We start from the raw sequence: 18,766 nt of genomic DNA, 5'->3' as shown, positions 1-18,766 counted from the left end.
GCACCAGCAGGTCAGCGAGTCAGTACAGAAGAGGGAATAATGCAGGGCCCATCTTTCAGGGCACTCACCGCATACCCCTCAGTTCCTCCAGGATACAGGTCGCTGTCCCTGTGACACTGCGTTAGAAGCTGGACACCACGCTCCCTCTGATAGAGCGCACGTCCAAGATGGCCGCTGCTCCCCGCGGGCCCCGCCGTCCACCCCGACCTCTCAAGCCTCCTATGCTCACCGGAGCCCCCGGGGGGGTCCCAACACCAGCGGGCACCCAGCGCTGCCGGATCCAAAGCAATATGCAGGAGGTATGCTCAGGATATATGGAGGATAAGCAGGAACCCTCGCAGCGCGTGTCCTTTCCTCACCACCGCATAGTCACGCCCCCACCATATTTCATATTTGCAATACATTCCACCCTTGGTCTAGTGACCACACTATATCAAAGCATATAAACAATATATTACAATATGTAGGCTAGAAGATATCCATATTTTTATTAGCACCACAGTGAAGTATAAAGGAAATGATACATGGGTTTTCTGATTATTTTAGAAATATAAATCTGATAATTGTGACTGGGCTAAGAATGAGTCTTGTGTCATGCGAACAGTAAAGCATGCGCAGATCATTCAGCTGTTTGGTTGCTTTTTATCCAAGGCAGTGGGCTCATTCACAATTTTGTCTAACATGGCCTGAAGTCAACATGGCTACCATTGGCACCACACAATCACAGGGTGCTAATGAGGATAAAGAGGGAGGCCCCCTGCCTATAAATTAGCATTTAGATGCATCTGTCACTATTGACAATAGCATCTGAGGGACTAATGGCCGCCATCTGTGCTAGCACCAATCCAGGCCATTGAAGTAGGTTGTGTGCTATGGTTTACAGCTGACTCTCGCTGATGGTTTTGTCGGCTCTGCTTATGATTTAACAACATTTTTGCTCTGCACATATACTGCGGTTTGTGGGAATGCACCTCCTGCTACGCCGTACATATATTTTGGATGTCTAAGAGGAGTTTAACCTCCACACTTATGCATATCTGAAAGTAGACACTTGGTACTTTGACAAAATCCCATTCAACACTTAAGAATAATTTAGCATCAAAGTGATTATTTCTTATTAAATATACAAAAAAATTAATATTCACGGCTACAAATGTGATCCAAAAAGAGGATTAGATGCACCACACCTCTAACTCCTTACAGACATCCACTATACATATAAGGCACGAGTAGATAGCAGGTTTATGGAGCGGGCTCACGGATAATGGCTGTGTGTCACAGCCAGAATCTGCCACTAACAGCCGTAAGTGAAGCGCGACTTAGGACAAAAGCCAAATCAGAATCTCAATTTGCAGACATGGTTTTACGGGGTATTGCCCCTCGTCAGTGCAAAGTATGAGAACTGATTTGGCTAGGTGAGAGGCTTTGGACTGAGGTCTAAGGGGCAACGTTTCTCCTTGTGGATAGTGACATACCAGTTCTGACATGCCAATATAAGGAGGCTTATTCGCCGTGCAATGCTCCTCTGGCATATTTAATATGCATATTCCCTCTTCAGAGAGGAAGAGGACTTGAACTCTACAGCACCATCTGTTGGAAGCAGCAACAAGGAGAAACAGTACCCCTTAGACCTCAGTCCAGAGCCTCTCACCTAGCCAAATCAGTTCTCATACTTTGCACTGACGGGTATATGGGCTCTGGACTATGGGATGGAGGATATGTATGATGGGTATATGGGCACGGGACTATGGGATGGAGGATATGTATGATGGGTATATGGGCATGGAACTATGGGATGGAGAATATGTATGATGGGCATGGGACTATGGGATGGAGGATAATTATAATTTGTTATAACTATCCACACTTAGTTACTATGCCCGGGCAGTGCCGGGCTCTTCAGCTAGTATAATTATATATCTTTAGAAAACCATCAGAACTGGAAAAATAAACAAACAAAAAATCTGATTTTACACTGTGACACATAAAGGTAATCACATTGGAGCGCCTTTCTGCATTCCCTTGGTTCTGACACGGTTTTCATGAAACACTGCATTTTATTTTCATAGCAATTTAGATCAATAAGTTTCGAGTTTCATAAAAAAAAATAAACATTTAGAAAAGTTTGCACTTTTCAAACCATTAGGCTGAGGCGACACGGCGACTTGAACTGAGGGCAAATATCCGTGTGCCGCTGCTAATGCAGGTGAATGGGGCACCACGACAAGCAAGCTGCAAAAAGTCAGACCTGTGCCCTAGGGGGCCGCAGATCTTTTCACATGCAGTGTGCTCTGATGTAGCAGTGGCCATGTATCCTCGGCCTAAATGTCTGTACCCTTAAAGAGGTTGATCCCTTTCAGATAATATTCAGACTCAGCTGCAATTTCTTCAAAAATAACAAATCGAGCTGTACTCACATTGTCCGGTGCCAATGGCGATTCTCTGCCTTTGCTCCCGGTAGCCAGCATTGACAGTTGACGTTACATCCACAGCATGGCTGCCAATCAGTAAGCTCAGTGGCCTGGAAGAGGATGTTAAATCTACAATGGAGAAGCTGAGCTCAATGATTGCCTGCCAATTCGCCAGTGGTCGAGGAAAAGTGCGAACAACGAGGTTTGGTTTTACCAAACTGGAGACGGGGCCAAACTTTAAAGGGAGTCTGTGCTCCCAAACTGGCAGGATAAATCACTACGTGGACAACTTCTTGTCATATCCCTCGCTTGGCCCTGATAAAATAACAAAGCTTATATTCACCTCCCGTGTTGGTGCTGTTCCCATGGTGTCGGCACTCTGTCTCCCAGGCTCTTGTTGTGACAAGCGCGCCCAGTCAGTGCCAGCGTCACTGTCCCAGCCTCCTGTCGTATCAAACATGAAGAGAAAGTCAGAGAAACTGCAGCCCGAACGTCCTCTTCATGCTCGACTTGTTCGGAGACGAAGACAGTGATGCCAGCGCTGATTGGGCGCCAGCGTCACATATCACAACAACCAAACGAGAGCCCCAGGGAGATCAAGTGCAGACACAGCGGGAACGGCACCAGCACAGGAGGCGAGTATAAGCTTTATTTTATGAGGGCCAAACATTTTGATCAAGAAGGGGTTCTGCTAGTAGTGGAAAACCCCTATAAGCTTATAGCCGTCTACATTCCCATGGAATGTTTACGGCAGAACTTATTGTAAAAAAGGTTGGGAGAAGCAAAAGGTGAAACTTGCATCTACATCCGCAGCATAAATTGACATGCTGTGGATCTCAAATCCATAGCTACAGTCAATTTATGATGCAGAAATATTTTGCAGCATGTGCATAAGGTTTCTTAAACTGTATTGCTTTATGCTGGCACTGTGAAACGCACATTTTTATCAAGCTAATATGCAACGGAAAATCTGTTTCCAAACTGTAGGAACTTGGTCTAGGTGCCAGGGTTGTGGAGTTGGAGGCAATGTCCATTTTGGTGAAGTCGGTATACAATGGACCTTTTCCTAAAATATATAATATATTGGGCACAGTAGTTCAGTGCAGGATGTGCTGTAAATGATTTCATAATACGGTAATTTGGGAAAGTTATGAAGTGTCCTATATATGTCTGTTCCGGTCCTGATATAAGGATGTCGGCCATTAGTTGAGATGAATCTGTGCTGCACTTTATGCACATGCTCAGTAGTGAGGCAGTGCTGTGGAGATGAATCTGTGCTGCACTTTATGTACAGGCTCAGTAGTGAGGCAGTGCTGTGGAGATGGATATGTGCTGCACTTTATGCACATGCTCAGTAGTGAGGCAGGGCTGTGGAGATGAATCTATGCTGCACTTTATGTACAGGCTCAGTAGTGAGGCAGTGCTGTGGAGATGAATCTGTGCTGCACTTTATGCACATGCTCAGTAGTGAGGCAGTGCTGTGGAGATGGATATGTGCTGCACTTTATGTACATGCTCAGTAGTGAGGCAGTGCTGTGGAGATGAATCTGTGCTGCACTTTATGCACATGCTCAGTAGTGAGGCAGTGCTGTGGAGATGGATATGTGCTGCACTTTATGTACATGCTCAGTAGTGAGGCAGTGCTGTGGAGATGAATCTGTGCTGCACTTTATGCACATGCTCAGTAGTGAGGCAGGGCTGTGGAGATGAATCTATGCTGCACTTTATGTACAGGCTCAGTAGTGAGGCAGTGCTGTGGAGATGAATCTGTGCTGCACTTTATGCACATGCTCAGTAGTGAGGCAGTGCTGTGGAGATGGATATGTGCTGCACTTTATGTACATGCTCAGTAGTGAGGCAGTGCTGTGGAGATGAATCTGTGCTGCACTTTATGCACATGCTCAGTAGTGAGGCAGTGCTGTGGAGATGGATATGTGCTGCACTTTATGTACATGCTCAGTAGTGAGGCAGTGCTGTGGAGATGAATCTGTGCTGCACTTTATGCACATGCTCAGTAGTGAGGCAGTGCTGTGGAGATGGATATGTGCTGCACTTTATGTACATGCTCAGTAGTGAGGCAGTGCTGTGGAGATGAATCTGTGCTGCACTTTATGCACATGCTCAGTAGTGAGGCAGTGCTGTGGAGATGGATATGTGCTGCACTTTATGTACATGCTCAGTAGTGAGGCAGTGCTGTGGAGATGGATATGTGCTGCACTTTATGTACATGCTCAGTAGTGAGGCAATGCTGTGGAGATGAATCTGTGCTGCACTTTATGTACAGGCTCAGTAGTGAGGCAGTGCTGTGGAGATGAATCTGTGCTGCACTTTATGTACATGCTCAGTAGTGACCAGTGTGGTGGGGGTTGGGAGTCAGAGTCATGGAGCTGCGAGTCAGGGAAAATGAGGAGTCGGAGTTTGGCACACTGACTCTACTGCCCTGCTAGGTGCTGTAATTGCTGCCTCCGTTTTGCAGAAACTGAAGTTTGATTAAACATGCTAACTGTACTTTTGTATCCATTGACTTAATGTATCATTTAACATTGGATGAAACTAAGACGACAGACTTTGTATCACAGATCACCATAGATTTTAATGGCAGAGTCTGATCCGCAAAGTCTGATCAGAACAGGACATGTTCTGAGTCTCACGGACCCAGCCTGAGATATCACAGTATGAGGCCAAGTTTACATGTTCAGAATTTTACATCACTATTTGTAAGCCAAAATCAGGAGTGGGTGATAAATACAGAAGTGCTGATGTGCTTCTATTATAGTTTTTTATTCTGGTTGCTCCTCTCCTGATTTTGGATTACAAATACTGACCAGTTACTGATCTTGTGAACGTGCCCTAAAGCTGAGAATTTTCTCTGATGAAGCCCCATTCAGACTATTGTCACTTCTGGGAAGAGTAATTGACAGAAGAAAAAGTGAGCGCTACCATGATTTTTGTGTCACGTTAGCTGTAAGGCATCCTGAGACCATTTAAGTGTGGGGTTGCTTTCCATACAATTTTGCCCAAGAACACCAACACGAATACAGAATGGGATCTAAACATCCTGCAAGAAGAACTTCTCCCACCAATCCAGGAGCAATTTAGTGATGAACAATGTTTTTATGAGCATGAGGGAGCGCCATGTCACAAGGCAAAAGTGATAACTACCGTATTTTACACCGGACCATAGGGCGCAACCCAAATTAGGAGGGGGAAAAAAAAAAAAATGTAATGAGTTGTGACGGATCGCACAGGGGAGGGGTGTGTCGCCTTCACTCACCTATGGGAGGGGAGAGAAGGACCCAGCATAGATCAGCTCTCTGGCGCCACCTCTTACCCCAGGTCTGTCAGGGAACTTCAACGAGGGCAAATAGTTGCCAGAAAGACTTCCCTTATAGGTACGAGTTATTGTGGCGCTGCCAGTGAGGGGGGATATACATCACCAGTCCAGGCTGGGAATATATATACATACACCTCCCGGCCATCAATGGTAGGGTACAGATAGGTTAAAATTACCGTGTTATGTAGCATGTGACCACAGGGAGGCGCTGATGGATCACAGGTCCAAATCTTAGTTACGGGATTTCGTAAGCCGCGTCAGCTAACAGTCCTCCTGCCAGTAGAAAACAGCTCAAAATGAGGAGCTGCCTCTTATCTCCTAGGCTGCTCCCTCCCACACTCTGCGCCCACCACTGGGTTGGGCCGCCTCCCTCCTCCCATATCCGAGAGTATGATTTTCCAATAATGAAAATGTTTCCAGCTTCCAAATATACAAAAATGTATTCAAGGCATAAGAACAAGGATAAACGGACATGCCCCATCATAGTGGAAAGACACAGCAACGCGTATCGAACAATATGTTCTTTTTCAAGCTTGAAAAACAACATATTGTTCGATACGCGTTGCTGTGTCTTTCCGCTATGATGGGGCATGTCCGTTTATCCTTGTTCTTATGCCTTGAATACATTTTTGTATATATTTGGAAGCTGGAAACTTTTTCATTATTGATTTACTCCACGTGTGGCTTCACGAAATAGCCGAGCTTCCACGCACCACTACTAGCCAAGAAAGCAGGCGAGCTGGTTACCTTTATTTTTTGCACAGTATGATTTTTCAGCCAGATCCGAGGATGGAGCATAACATACCGCTCGCAGCTCCAAATGGGTCCACGGCGCCACTGGGTTCCATTGGAATTTTTCTGTACAGGAAGACCCATTACGGCTACTGTATTTAATTGCTGGTGGCCATGCTTTATAACTCCATAACACAAAGTGCTAGAGGTGGCTGGATGTTATGGGCTCGTGCAGGAATGAATGCAGATTTTGATAATGTGCTCAGCTAGGCTCAGAGATATTATTCTGTTATTAAAGGTCATTTTCTAGATTCCATATCTCAGAGCTTTGCACTGGTTAGCCTGGGATCTGTCGTCCCACGATGTCAACCTGAATGAACAAAGGGAGCCAGTTGGCTGTAGCTGCACATGTGATAATTGCCGGGGACACAAAATCTATGTCCTTTTGGGTCCCCCTGGAGAGAGGCTTCAAAAGACTTCTTGCTAGAGTTAATTAAAGAAAAGCATTGGTCCTGGGGAATCCCAAGGGTGGGGGGCTGAGTTTGGGAGCAAGTATTTTGGGCCACAACATCTGATAACGAATTCCATCAGACAGGAAAATGACATCAAGTAGATATCATTTTTCCATATCTCACATGGGTCAAATGGAGGTCCATCTTATAGTATGAGATAAGTTTACCTGGGGGCAGCGATGGTGGAGTTGGGTCACAGGAGGAAGGGTCACCGCTACAGGAAGCTGGCAGTGGCAGGATACTGAGGTCTCTGGGCTGGGAGGAGGGGGTGTACCGGCTGCGGGTTTCATGAAAATATCGGCAATGCAGGCAGGAGCAGAGTCACTGCTCTACATATTGCTCTACCAGCATTGTGTTTCAGGAAAATGGCCACAAGAGGCTGTGCATGTATGAACTGAGATCTTGGCTCAAAAACCATCATTTACAAAAGCATAACTTTGCAAAGTCTGCTAAACAATTTAATAAAGAAAAGTTTAGTTACTCTTTAGAAGCTAAACATAGAAGCTAAAATGAGTCTAAAACAATAAAATGTACCTGAATGCACCATCACCTTCCGGACTTGGAGCTGTTATATGGCAAGCATCACCTGACAATCCATAGCCTAGTACCTCTGCATACATTTTGGCACCTCTGGCCACTGCATGTTCATATTCTTCTAACACAAGCATGGCTGCTCCCTCTCCCATTACAAAACCTTCACGTTCAGGATGAAAGGGCCGACATGCTTTCTGAGGAGATTTATTATAGCTTGTACTCAGTGCTCGAGCTCTTGCAAAGCCAGCAAGTGACAAGGGGCTGATGCAAGCTTCTGTTCCCCCTGCTAACATGACATCAGCATCTCCATGAGTGATAAATCTATAGGAGTCTCCAATGGCGTGGGCTCCTGTAGTACAGGCCGTTGAAACAGCATGGTTGGGTCCTCGGAGCTTGTACTTAATACTGATGTGTCCTGCAGCCATATTCACTAGGATCCGAGGAACAAAGAAGGGGCTCACTTTGTTGTACCCTTTGGTTTGAAATAACATTGCAGTCTCTGTAATGATATCAAGAGGAACCATTCCCATGCCTATTGCCACCCCAGTGGAACCTTGTTCTTCTTCAGTCTTTGGAAACCAGTTGGCATCAGTAATTGCTTGTTCAGCAGCCCCTAAAGCAAAAATTGTGGCAGATGACATGGTCTTCATATCGGACTTTGAAACATATCGTTCCTCGAAGAACTCACCACACCCAAGACCTCTTGGGACGCGAGCGGCGACTCTACAAGGGATATTTTCATAGTCTTCCTCTTCCAGAGCAACTATTCCACTTTTGCCTTGAATCAGATGATCCCATGCCAACTGGGTGCCAGTGCCAATAGGAGCTACAATGCCAACACCAGTTACGACAACTCTTCGATGACACTTCTGAACTGCATGACTGCTTATACCTCTTTTACATAGTGAAAAAGTTTGGAGATGTTTTAGCAAGAAGGGGCAGGCATCACCCATTCTTAGCACTCTTTGTAGTTGGATGGTCATGATTTGTTTTGGATGTTATCTAAAAGTAGTCAAAAAGACAACACCCGATTTGTTCAGTTTATCTGGGCACCTGTGTAATTATATAAATCATGACTTTACCATACGGCCTAGTGATAGATAAGCAACTTTATCCTTACATCTCACGATCCACAGACAAGATGTGCACGTCACAAGGTGGTCAGTCCAGGTGACTCTGTAGCACAAGAACATATCAATACTGCTAAAAGACCACTCATATTTTATGTCAATCAAGTCTGCTGATTTTGACACTAGTGTTAAAAAACATTTGCTACCAATAAGGATAAATAGTAAAAACTATGTAACCACTACATTTATGATGGCTATGGGACAAAAAGCTAGGAGAAACACTGACCGTGAGAACAGAGGTGCTAAAGTCTTCTGTGTGAATAGAGAAGTAACACATATGGGGGAACTCCACTCACACTCTATGGGACTGACGGAGACCGCTGGCACTGTTCTCTGCACCAGTTCCATTATCAGATAATGGAGCATTGGTTGCATTTATACACTACTGCTCCACTCACAAAAGGACACTGTGGGACCCCTGTCCTTGTGATTGGTGGGAATCACAGAAATCATAAATTTATCAGTATCTCCTAAACTTTGGATAAGAAATGAATGCTGATGGGAGAACCCTTTACCAATTTTAGACATCACCTTCAACAGCTTGCTTGACATTAAAATGGTCAAATAAGTCCCCTAATAGTATAATAGCATTGGTGACAACTATAGGTGAAACTTCACAATTGCCGCTTAACATCGCTGCGTCTTCACTTGCTGATATTTCAAGGATAACGCTAAGGTGGTGTACGGAGGTATAGGCAATACAAGGCTCCCTGGGAAAGTAAATGTGCAAATAGCCTCTTCACAGAAGAAAAGAACAGTGTTTCTAGTGCCACTTATAGCAAGCAGCAATCCTATAAGTCAATATCCACCCTTTAAAAAGCCTTGCCACTGAAGATGAGATTTGCAAGAGACAGGAGGCCCAGAAATCTCTTTCCTTCCGGTTTTGAATTAGCCGCTGCGATATCAACATCACAAAAATGACGTAGCGCTAGCAACAACACGTCAAATACGTCGATGGGGACGCCGGAAAGGCAAGAGATTGACAGGCCTTCCGACTAGCTGCCAGGTACTATTGACCTGATGCTGGTCCGCAGTCCCAAAAAAAAAATCGATCTGCTCATCTCTACTTGACACAATTTAAAGAGAATCTGTCAGCAGGATTTCACCCCCTCCAACAAACTGTTTATAGATGTATACAGCTCAGAGATTACTCCAGCAATATTATATGGCCAGTCCATTCCTCCTACACTGAGAAATCGGCACTTCGAGTTGATATACAAATCAGCCTGTAGATTTGTTGCATCTGTCACTACAGATCTATTTCTCATCCTTCTCCTACTTGACTGAAAACCTCTATGTAGTGTGACAATGGAAACATCAGTAAAGCCGGAGGAGGCAGTTCTGGGAATAGAGCTGGAGTGACAAAGGCTTCAGATCTACAAATGAGGCTGAAGGACTATTGCATATCAATTCAAACATTGATCGCTCTGTCCCGAATGCACTTCTTGGCGTCTCAAATGCAACAGTTTCACGGTTGGGGAATAATAATAATAATACATTTTATTTCTATAGCGCCGACATATTCCGCAGCACTTTACATTTCAGAGGGGAACAACCGAGCACTGTAGGATGTCAATTCAACTACTTAGAGAAACTAAATGGAAACGGTCACGTCATTATTAGACATGGGTCCACTTCAAAAGAATATCCCAAACTGCCCCACTCTAAACCTGATTTATAAAGTATGGGATAGACGCAAGAATATGTTCGGGATTGGTAAATTCACAAACTACACACCTCTATGGTATAACTAAAACATATAAAAAAGCCAAGAAGCCAGCGCTGCCTATGGTCAGCACGCAATACAAAAAGTGCATATGCACATATTGATTTCTAACTGTACTTTAAAATGAGACATTTAGCAAACAATTGATCAATTCTTTGAGCCACCCCGCCACGTCATGGCATTCTCATATGGGGCAGTCCTACTCTACGTTTTTTGTATACGCTGTGCCATTCCGGCCTCCTAAATGTATTAAAAGCAATACTATATTAAATGCCAACGTAGCATTTCTGAATCACTCCCATGGTGCAAGAAGGACAATAGGGCAGATAAAGTACGCCTGCGCAGGAGTCGTGGCAGAGGTAAGGAGGTGGACATCATTGCTAGAAGATGGGGGGGGCTGGACCGGACCACGACACCCACCGCACCAGACCGCGCCCCCCGGTGAGTATAATCTAACTTGTTTTTCTCATCTTTCAGGTTACATCGGGGGCTTATCTACAGCATTACAGAATGCTGTAGATAAGCCCCTGATGGCGGTGGCCGCAGCTCATAAGCCAAAAATGGGGTGACAGATTCCCTTTAACGAGAAAAAAAATGAACTTTTTTGAATTTACCAAATGGCTGCAATGAAATAAAGAGTGAAAAATTTAAAGGGGTCTGAATACTTTCTGTACCCACTGTACATAGTTTAGGTAGTGTAATCTTTCTGACAGAATCCCTTTAAACCATAAAGCCAAATCACAATAGGAACCCTGAAACACCTGTCTGCAAATGGAGATTCTGCTATGGCGCCTTAAAGGACAATTTATAGTATTGCAATTTCCAATAGGAAGCACTAATGACCGTGCTCTTTTCTTCTGTAAAAAGGCTAATTGCCCAAAGGGGGTGAAGATAGTTATCACCTATACACAAGATAGTTAGAACCTATGGAGCTCCAAACGCAATAGACACCTTAGATCTCTACTGAGTGCTCCCACGTTCTATATGAGAGGGCCGCTACCAGACTATTCTGGTGGTGGCTTTTCTCACCGAGAACAAAAGGGTGGAAGTCCGAAATCAGACCTCATCTACTCTAACATCACCTGTTGGGGAGAAGCAGTAGGCATACAAGCCTGCATGTACCAGAGGTTTTGGCTGAAATTAGTGTATTATGTATATGGACAACAACCGATCAGAACAATGAACTCTGTTAAAATGGAGTAGCAGTGCACACGCTCGACATCCACACCATCCATTCTCTATGGGCTGTTAGGTAAAGCCAATCATAGCACTGGACAGGCCCATATGGAATGAATGGAGATGTCTATGGATAGTGATGACCAATCTTCACAAGACAACTCTAAGGCCCCCTTCACACGTCGTTTTTTTGTGTCCCTATGCGGTCCAGTTCTTAAGAACCGCAAATACTGACACACGCACCCCCTTTATATTCAATGACCGTGAGAAAAAACTGACATGTGGGCACTGACACCTGCAGACATGTCAGCTTTTTTACGCACTCCACAGACAAAATGCGTGATGCACAATGATGACATCCGTATGTCATCAGCGTGACACATATCAGCGCCTGAGAAGAAGTGGCACAGTTTGCCCTGTTCCCAGACACCAGCTGCTGAAGGCAGCTCTCATCATTGTCACCTGATCTCCCTGAGATTAGCGCAACCTGTCGACATTGATGGGAGTTGTATGTAGCACCTGCTGAGTACATAGTGTGTAAAATAAAGAATTTAAAAAACTTGTCATGGGCTCCTGTGTAATTATAACCAGCAGAGGGAAAGCTCACAACTGGAGGCTGATGCTACTACTCTGGGAAAGGGGACAATATCCCCAATATACCAAAAGATTCCCCGTCTATTGATAACAGCTCACATCTGCTTGCTTGGCCTTTACTGGTCAGTTTACGTGGACTCCAGAAAAAATAAAAAAAAAGTATCCCCTGGCACACTGTGGCACCTCTCCCTCTATATCAGGAGTCTCAAAAATGCGGTCCGTGGGCCACATGCGGCCCATAGGCACTGTAGAACCCTTGGAGATCCCTGCCCGAGCCAGGGGGACGCCAACAGCGTCCTTTTATTTCAGCTCAATGAGCGTCCTTGGACACACATTCAATTTAAATGTATGGCCTAGCAGAGACTCTCTACACAGCAATACCAATGAAAGCCACTGGCCAATCAGAGGCCAGCAGCTGACATAGGCATACTGGCACGGCACGTATGCAGGCATGCAGATGTCAGCTGCTGCCCTCTGACTAGTCGGCGGCTTGCATTGATATTGCTGTGCAGAGAGTCTCGGCTCAGCCATACATTTCAATTGAATGTGTGTCTAAGGGCGCAAATTCTACTGAAATAAAGTGCTGCTGGCGGCGGCCCCTGTTACGGGCCGCAATCGTCAAGGTGTCTACAGTGCCTGTGACCACATGTGCAGTATGGATGAAGAGGGAACAGAGGAAAAGGTGCGAAAAATGTTTCATTTTTTCTCTTGTATGTATATATGAAGAACGACACAATATGGAACATATTTAAATACAGGGATATACCTACAATATGGGGACAAATCTACCATATGAGGACCTAGATGGAGACATATCTACAATACTGGAACATACAGTGGGTATGGAAAGTATTCAGACTCCTTTAAATTTTTCACTCTGTTTCATTGTAGCCATTTGTTAAATTTTATAAAAGTTTTTTTTTTTCTCATTAATGTACACTCTGCACCCCATCTTGACTGAAAAAAACACAAATGTTTGCAAATTTATTAAAAAAGAAAAACTGAAATATTACATGGTCATAAGTATTCAGGCCCTTTGCCCAGTATTAAGTAGATGCACCCTTTTGAGCTAGTACAGCCATGAGTCTTTTTGGGAATGATGCAACAAGTTTTTCCACACCTGGATTGGGGATCCTCTGCCATTCTTCCTTGCAGATTTTCTTCAGTCCCATCAGGTTGGATGGTGAACGTTGGTGGACAGCCATTTTCAGGTCTCTCCAGAAATGCTCAATTGGGTTTAGGTGAGGGCTCTGGCTGTGCCAGTCAAGAATGGTCACAGAGTTGTTCTGAAGCCACTCCTTTGCTATTTTAGCTGTGTGCTTAGGGTCTTTGTCTTCTGCCAAGTCTGAGGTCCAGAGTACTCTGGAAGAGGTTTTCATCCAGGATATCTCTGTACTTGGCCGCATTCATGCCTCCTTTAATTGCAACCAGTCGTCCTGTCCCTGCAGCTGAAAAACACCCCCATAGCATGATGCTGCCTCCACCATGTTTTACTGTTGGGATTGTATTGGGCATGTGATGAGCAGTGCCTGGTTTTCTCCACACATTCCACTTAGAATTATCACCAAAAAAAAAAAAATCTATCGTCGTCTCATCAGACCAGAGAATCTTATTTCTCATAGTCTGGGAGTCCTTCATGTGTTTTTTAGCAAACTCTATGCGGGCTTTCATATGTCTTGCACTGAGGTGAGGCTTCCGTCGGGCCACTCTGCCATAAAGGCCAAACTGGTGGAGGGCTGCAGTGATAGTTGACTTTGTGGAACTTTCTCCCATCTCCCTACTGCATCTGTGGAGCTCAGCCACAGTGATCTTGGGGTTCTTCTTTACTTCTCTCACCAAGGCTCTTCTCCCACGATTGCTCAGTTTGGCTGGATGGTCAGGTCTAGGAAGACTTCTGGTGGTCCCAAACTTCTTCCATTTAAGGATTATGGAGGCCAGTGTGCATCTTGAGTACTGCAGAAATTCTTTTGACATCTTGGCCAGATCTGTGCCTTGCATAAATTCTGTCTTTGAGCTCCTTGGCCAGTTCCTTTGACCTCATGATTCTCATTTGGTCCGACATGCACTGTGAGGTCTTATATAGACAGGTGTGTGCCTTTACAAATCAAGTCCTATCAGATTAATTAAACACAGCTGGACTCCAATGAAGGAGTAGAACCATCTCAAGGAGGATCACAAGAAAATGGACAGCATGTGACTTAAGTATGAGTGTCTGAGCAAAGGGTCTGAATACTTATGACCATGTGATATTTCAGTTTTTCTTTGTTAATAAACTTGCAAAAAATTCTACATTTGTTTTTTTTCCATCAAGATGGGTGCAGAGTGTTCATTAATGAGAAAAAAAAATGAACTTTTTTGAATTTACCAAAAGTCTGCAATGAAACAAAGAGTGAAAAATTTAAAGGGGTCTGAATACTTTCCGTACCCACTGTAACTACAATATGGGAATCTGGATGGGGACATAACTACAATATGGGGACATCACTACAATATGATTGCACATTGGTAATCACCACATTCATAATGATTGAAGCTCTAAAAAAAAAATATAACAAACATGGCAAAAATGTTCAAAAGTTGTGTAGAAAAAAATGGTATCAATAAAAATGTCACTTTCTCCTTCAAAGAATGCAGCCCCCAAATTCAATTTTTTTCAATATGCGGCCCATATACCTAGCAGAGTTTGAGACCCCTGCCCTATACTATCCCCTGGCACACTGTGGCACCTCTCCCTCTATACTATCCCCTGGCAGACTGTGGCACCTCTCCCTCTATACTATCCCCTGGCAGACTGTGGCACCTCTCCCTCTATACTATCCCCTGGCACACTGTGGCACCTCTCCCTCTATACTATCCCCTGGCACACTGTGGCACCTCTCCCTCTATACTAACCCCTGGCACACTGTGGCACCTCTCCCTCTATACTAACCCCTGGCACACTGTGGCACCTCTCCCTCTATACTATCCTCTGGCAGACTGTGGCATCTCTCTATACTATCTGGCACCTCTCCCTCTATACCAGAGGTCTCGCCCCTGAGGCAGTCATCTGTGGCCCGTGGTACAGTGCACCACATGTCTCACTCCCTGAGGCAGGTAGAAGGGGGAAGGCGCGCATTCAGGCTGTTCTGTGAGACTGTGCATAGGACCTGGGATGAGGTCACAGGAGGGGGAGGAGTCAGGGCTCACATGATCAGGGGCCTAGGTGTATGCAGGACGCTGCTGTCTGTTAAGGTTGCCATGGTGCTGGATGTGGGTACGTTTCTGTATGGGGTCAGGAGGGGTTTACAAGGTGGATGTAGCAGAGCCATGTGTGTGCAAAGTGTGCGGGGCCGCGCATGTACGAGGTGCGCAGAGTGGAGATGTGCGTGTACGAGGCGTGCTGAGCGGGGATGTGCGTGTATTTTGGCATGGGGGGGGCATTTTTTCGCACCAGGCCATAACTTTGTAGTTACGCCACTGCTCACGCTAGAAGAGGAGTGCACTGCTCCGTAGTGGCTGTGGCCCTGTGTGATGACATCCCTCTGGCGCTGTGTAATGACATCACGCCAGCGCGCAGAGAGCGGAGGCGTGACTTTGGCTGTGCGTCTACAGCGAGATGATAGCGCCGGCTCACATGCAGAGTCGACACTATCATACGCTGAGGCAAGCTGTACATCGCAGATGACAACCTATTTGAACGGCCACGATCGGTATTAGCACCGATCATGGCTATTTAACCCCTTAGATACCGCGATCAATTATGGCTGTATTAAGTTTGAAAGGAAAGCGGCCCGCCAGCTTAAATATTTTTGTATGTGCAACCCATTTACTCTGCCGAGTTTGAGACCCCTGCTCTATACTATCCCCTGGTACACTGTGGCACCTCTCCCTCTATACTATCCCCTGGTACACTGTGGCACCTCTCCCTCTATACTATCCCCTGGCACACTGTGGCACCTCTCCCTCTATACTATCCCCTGGCACACTATGGCACCTCTCCCTCTATACTATCCCCTGGCACACTGTGGCACCTCTCCCTCTAGACTAACCCCTGGCAGACTGTGGCACCTCTCCCTCTACACTAACCCCTGACTGGCACACTGTGGCACCTCTCCCTCTATGCTATCCCCTGGCACACTGTGGCACCTCACCCGCTATACTAACCCCTGGCACACTGTGGCACCTCTCCCTCTATACTAACCACTGGCACACTGTGGCACCTCTCCCTCTACACTAACCCCTGACTGGCACTGTGGCACCTCTCCCTCTACACTAACCCCTGACTGGCACTGTGGCACCTCTCCCTCTACACTAACCCCTGACTGGCACTGTGGCACCTCTCCCTCTACACTAACCCCTGACTGGCACTGTGGCACCGCTCCCTCTATACTATCCCCTGGCACACTGTGGCACCTCTCCCTCTATACTATCCCCTGGCACACTGTGGCACCTCTCCCTCTATGCTATCCCCTGGCACACTGTGGCACCTCTCCCTCTATACTATCCCCTGGCACACTATGGCACCTCTCCCTCTATACTATCCCCTGGCACACTGTGGCACCTCTCCCTCTAGACTAACCCCTGGCAGACTGTGGCACCTCTCCCTCTACACTAACCCCTGACTGGCACACTGTGGCACCTCTCCCTCTATGCTATCCCCTGGCACACTGTGGCACCTCACCCGCTATACTAACCCCTGGCACACTGTGGCACCTCTCCCTCTATACTAACCACTGGCACACTGTGGCACCTCTCCCTCTACACTAACCCCTGACTGGCACTGTGGCACCTCTCCCTCTACACTAACCCCTGACTGGCACTGTGGCACCGCTCCCTCTATACTATCCCCTGGCACACTGTGGCACCTCTCCCTCTATACTATCCCCTGGCACACTGTGGCACCTCTCCCTCTATGCTATCCCCTGGCACACTGTGGCACCTCTCCCTCTATACTAACCCCTGGCACACTGTGGCACCTCTCCCTCTATACTCTCGCCTGGCACACTGTGGCACCGCTCCCTCTATACTCTCGCCTGGCACACTGTGGCACCTCTCCCTCTATACTCTCCCCTGGCACACTGTGGCACCTCTCCCTCTATACTATCCCCTGGCACACTGTGGCACCGCTCCCTCTATACTATCCCCTGGCACACTGTGGCACCGCTCCCTCTATACTCTCGCCTGGCACACTGTGGCACCGCTCCCTCTATACTCTCGCCTGGCACACTGTGGCACTGCTCCCTCTATACTATCCCCTGGCACACTGTGGCACAGCTCCCTCTATACTATCCCCTGGCACACTGTGGCACCTCTCTCTCTATAGTCTATACTATCCCCTGGCACACTGTGGCACCTCTCCCTCTATACTATCCCCTGGCACACTGTGGCACCTCTCCCTCTATGGTATCCCCTGGCACACTGTGGCACCTCTCTCTCTACCCTAACCCCTGGCACACTGTGGCACCTCTCCCTCTATACTATCCCCTGGCACACTGTGGCACAGCTCCCTCTATACTATCCCCTGGCACACTGTGGCACCTCTCTCTCTATAGTCTATACTATCCCCTGGCACACTGTGGCACCTCTCCCTCTATACTATCCCCTGGCACACTGTGGCACCTCTCCCTCTATACTATCCTCTGGCACACTGAGGCACCGCTCCCTCTATACTATCCTCTGGCACACTGTGGCACCGCTCCCTCTATACTATCCCCTGGCACACTGTGGCACCTCTCCCTCTATACTATCCCCTGGAACACTGTGGCACCTGTCCCTCTATGCTATCCCCTGGCACACTGTGGCACCTCTCCCTCTATGCTATCCCCTGGCAGACTGTGGCACCTCTCCCTCTACACTAACCCCGGGCACACTGTGGCAGCTCTCCCTCTATACTCTCCCCTGGCACACTGTAGCACCTCTCCCTCTATACTCTCCCCTGGCACACTGTGGCACCTCTCCCTCTATACTCTCCCCTGACACACTGTGGCACCTCTCCCTCTACACTAACCCCGGGCACACTGTGGCAGCTCTCCCTCTATACTCTCCCCTGGCACACTGTGGCACCCCTCCCTCTATAGTCTATACTCTCCCCTGGCACATTGTGGCACCCCTCCCTCTATACTAACCCCTGGCACACTGTGGCACCGCTCCCTGTATACTATCCCCTGGCACACTGTGGCACCGCTCCCTCTATACTATCCCCTGGCACACTGTGGCACCGCTCCCTCTATACTATCCCCTGGCACACTGTGGCACCGCTCCCTCTATACTATCCCCTGGCACACTGTGGCACCGTTCCCTCTATACTATCCCCTGGCACACTGTAGCACCTCTCCCTCTATACTATCCCCTGGCACACTGTGGCACCTCTCCCTCTATGCTATCCCCTGGCAGACTGTGGCACCTCTCCCTCTACACTAACCCCGGGCACACTGTGGCAGCTCTCCCTCTATACTCTCCCCTGGCACACTGTGGCACCTCCCCCTCTATACTCTCCCCTGGCACACTGTGGCACCTCTCCCTCTATACTATCCTCTGGCAGACTGTGGCACCTCTCCCTCTACACTAACCCCGGGCACACTGTGGCAGCTCTCCCTCTATACTCTCCCCTGGCACAATGTGGCACCCCTCCCTCTATA

At 47.0% G+C, this 18,766-nt stretch overlaps 1 protein-coding gene across 2 annotated transcripts in view; it reads right to left on the bottom strand.

Moving 5' to 3' along the window:
* Positions 1-18,766, bottom strand: part of OXSM (3-oxoacyl-ACP synthase, mitochondrial) — a 45,343-nt gene that overhangs the window by 24,472 nt on the left and 2,105 nt on the right. The window contains exon 2 of one of the 2 annotated variants that reach the window (XM_073568423.1): positions 7,524-8,525. The exons of the other annotated variant lie outside the window; for it this stretch is intronic. Coding sequence (XP_073424524.1) covers positions 7,524-8,506 — 983 coding nt within the window. The 5' untranslated portion in view covers positions 8,507-8,525. The remainder of the gene's footprint in view (positions 1-7,523; positions 8,526-18,766) is intronic. 2 annotated transcript variants of the gene reach the window in all.

This window comes from Dendrobates tinctorius, unplaced genomic scaffold, assembly GCF_039654945.1.
Source record: "Dendrobates tinctorius isolate UK_male_01 unplaced genomic scaffold, ASM3965494v1 ptg000005l, whole genome shotgun sequence".
Classification (NCBI taxonomy): Eukaryota; Metazoa; Chordata; class Amphibia; order Anura; family Dendrobatidae; genus Dendrobates; species Dendrobates tinctorius.
This window is presented reverse-complemented; position numbering and strand designations above follow the sequence as displayed.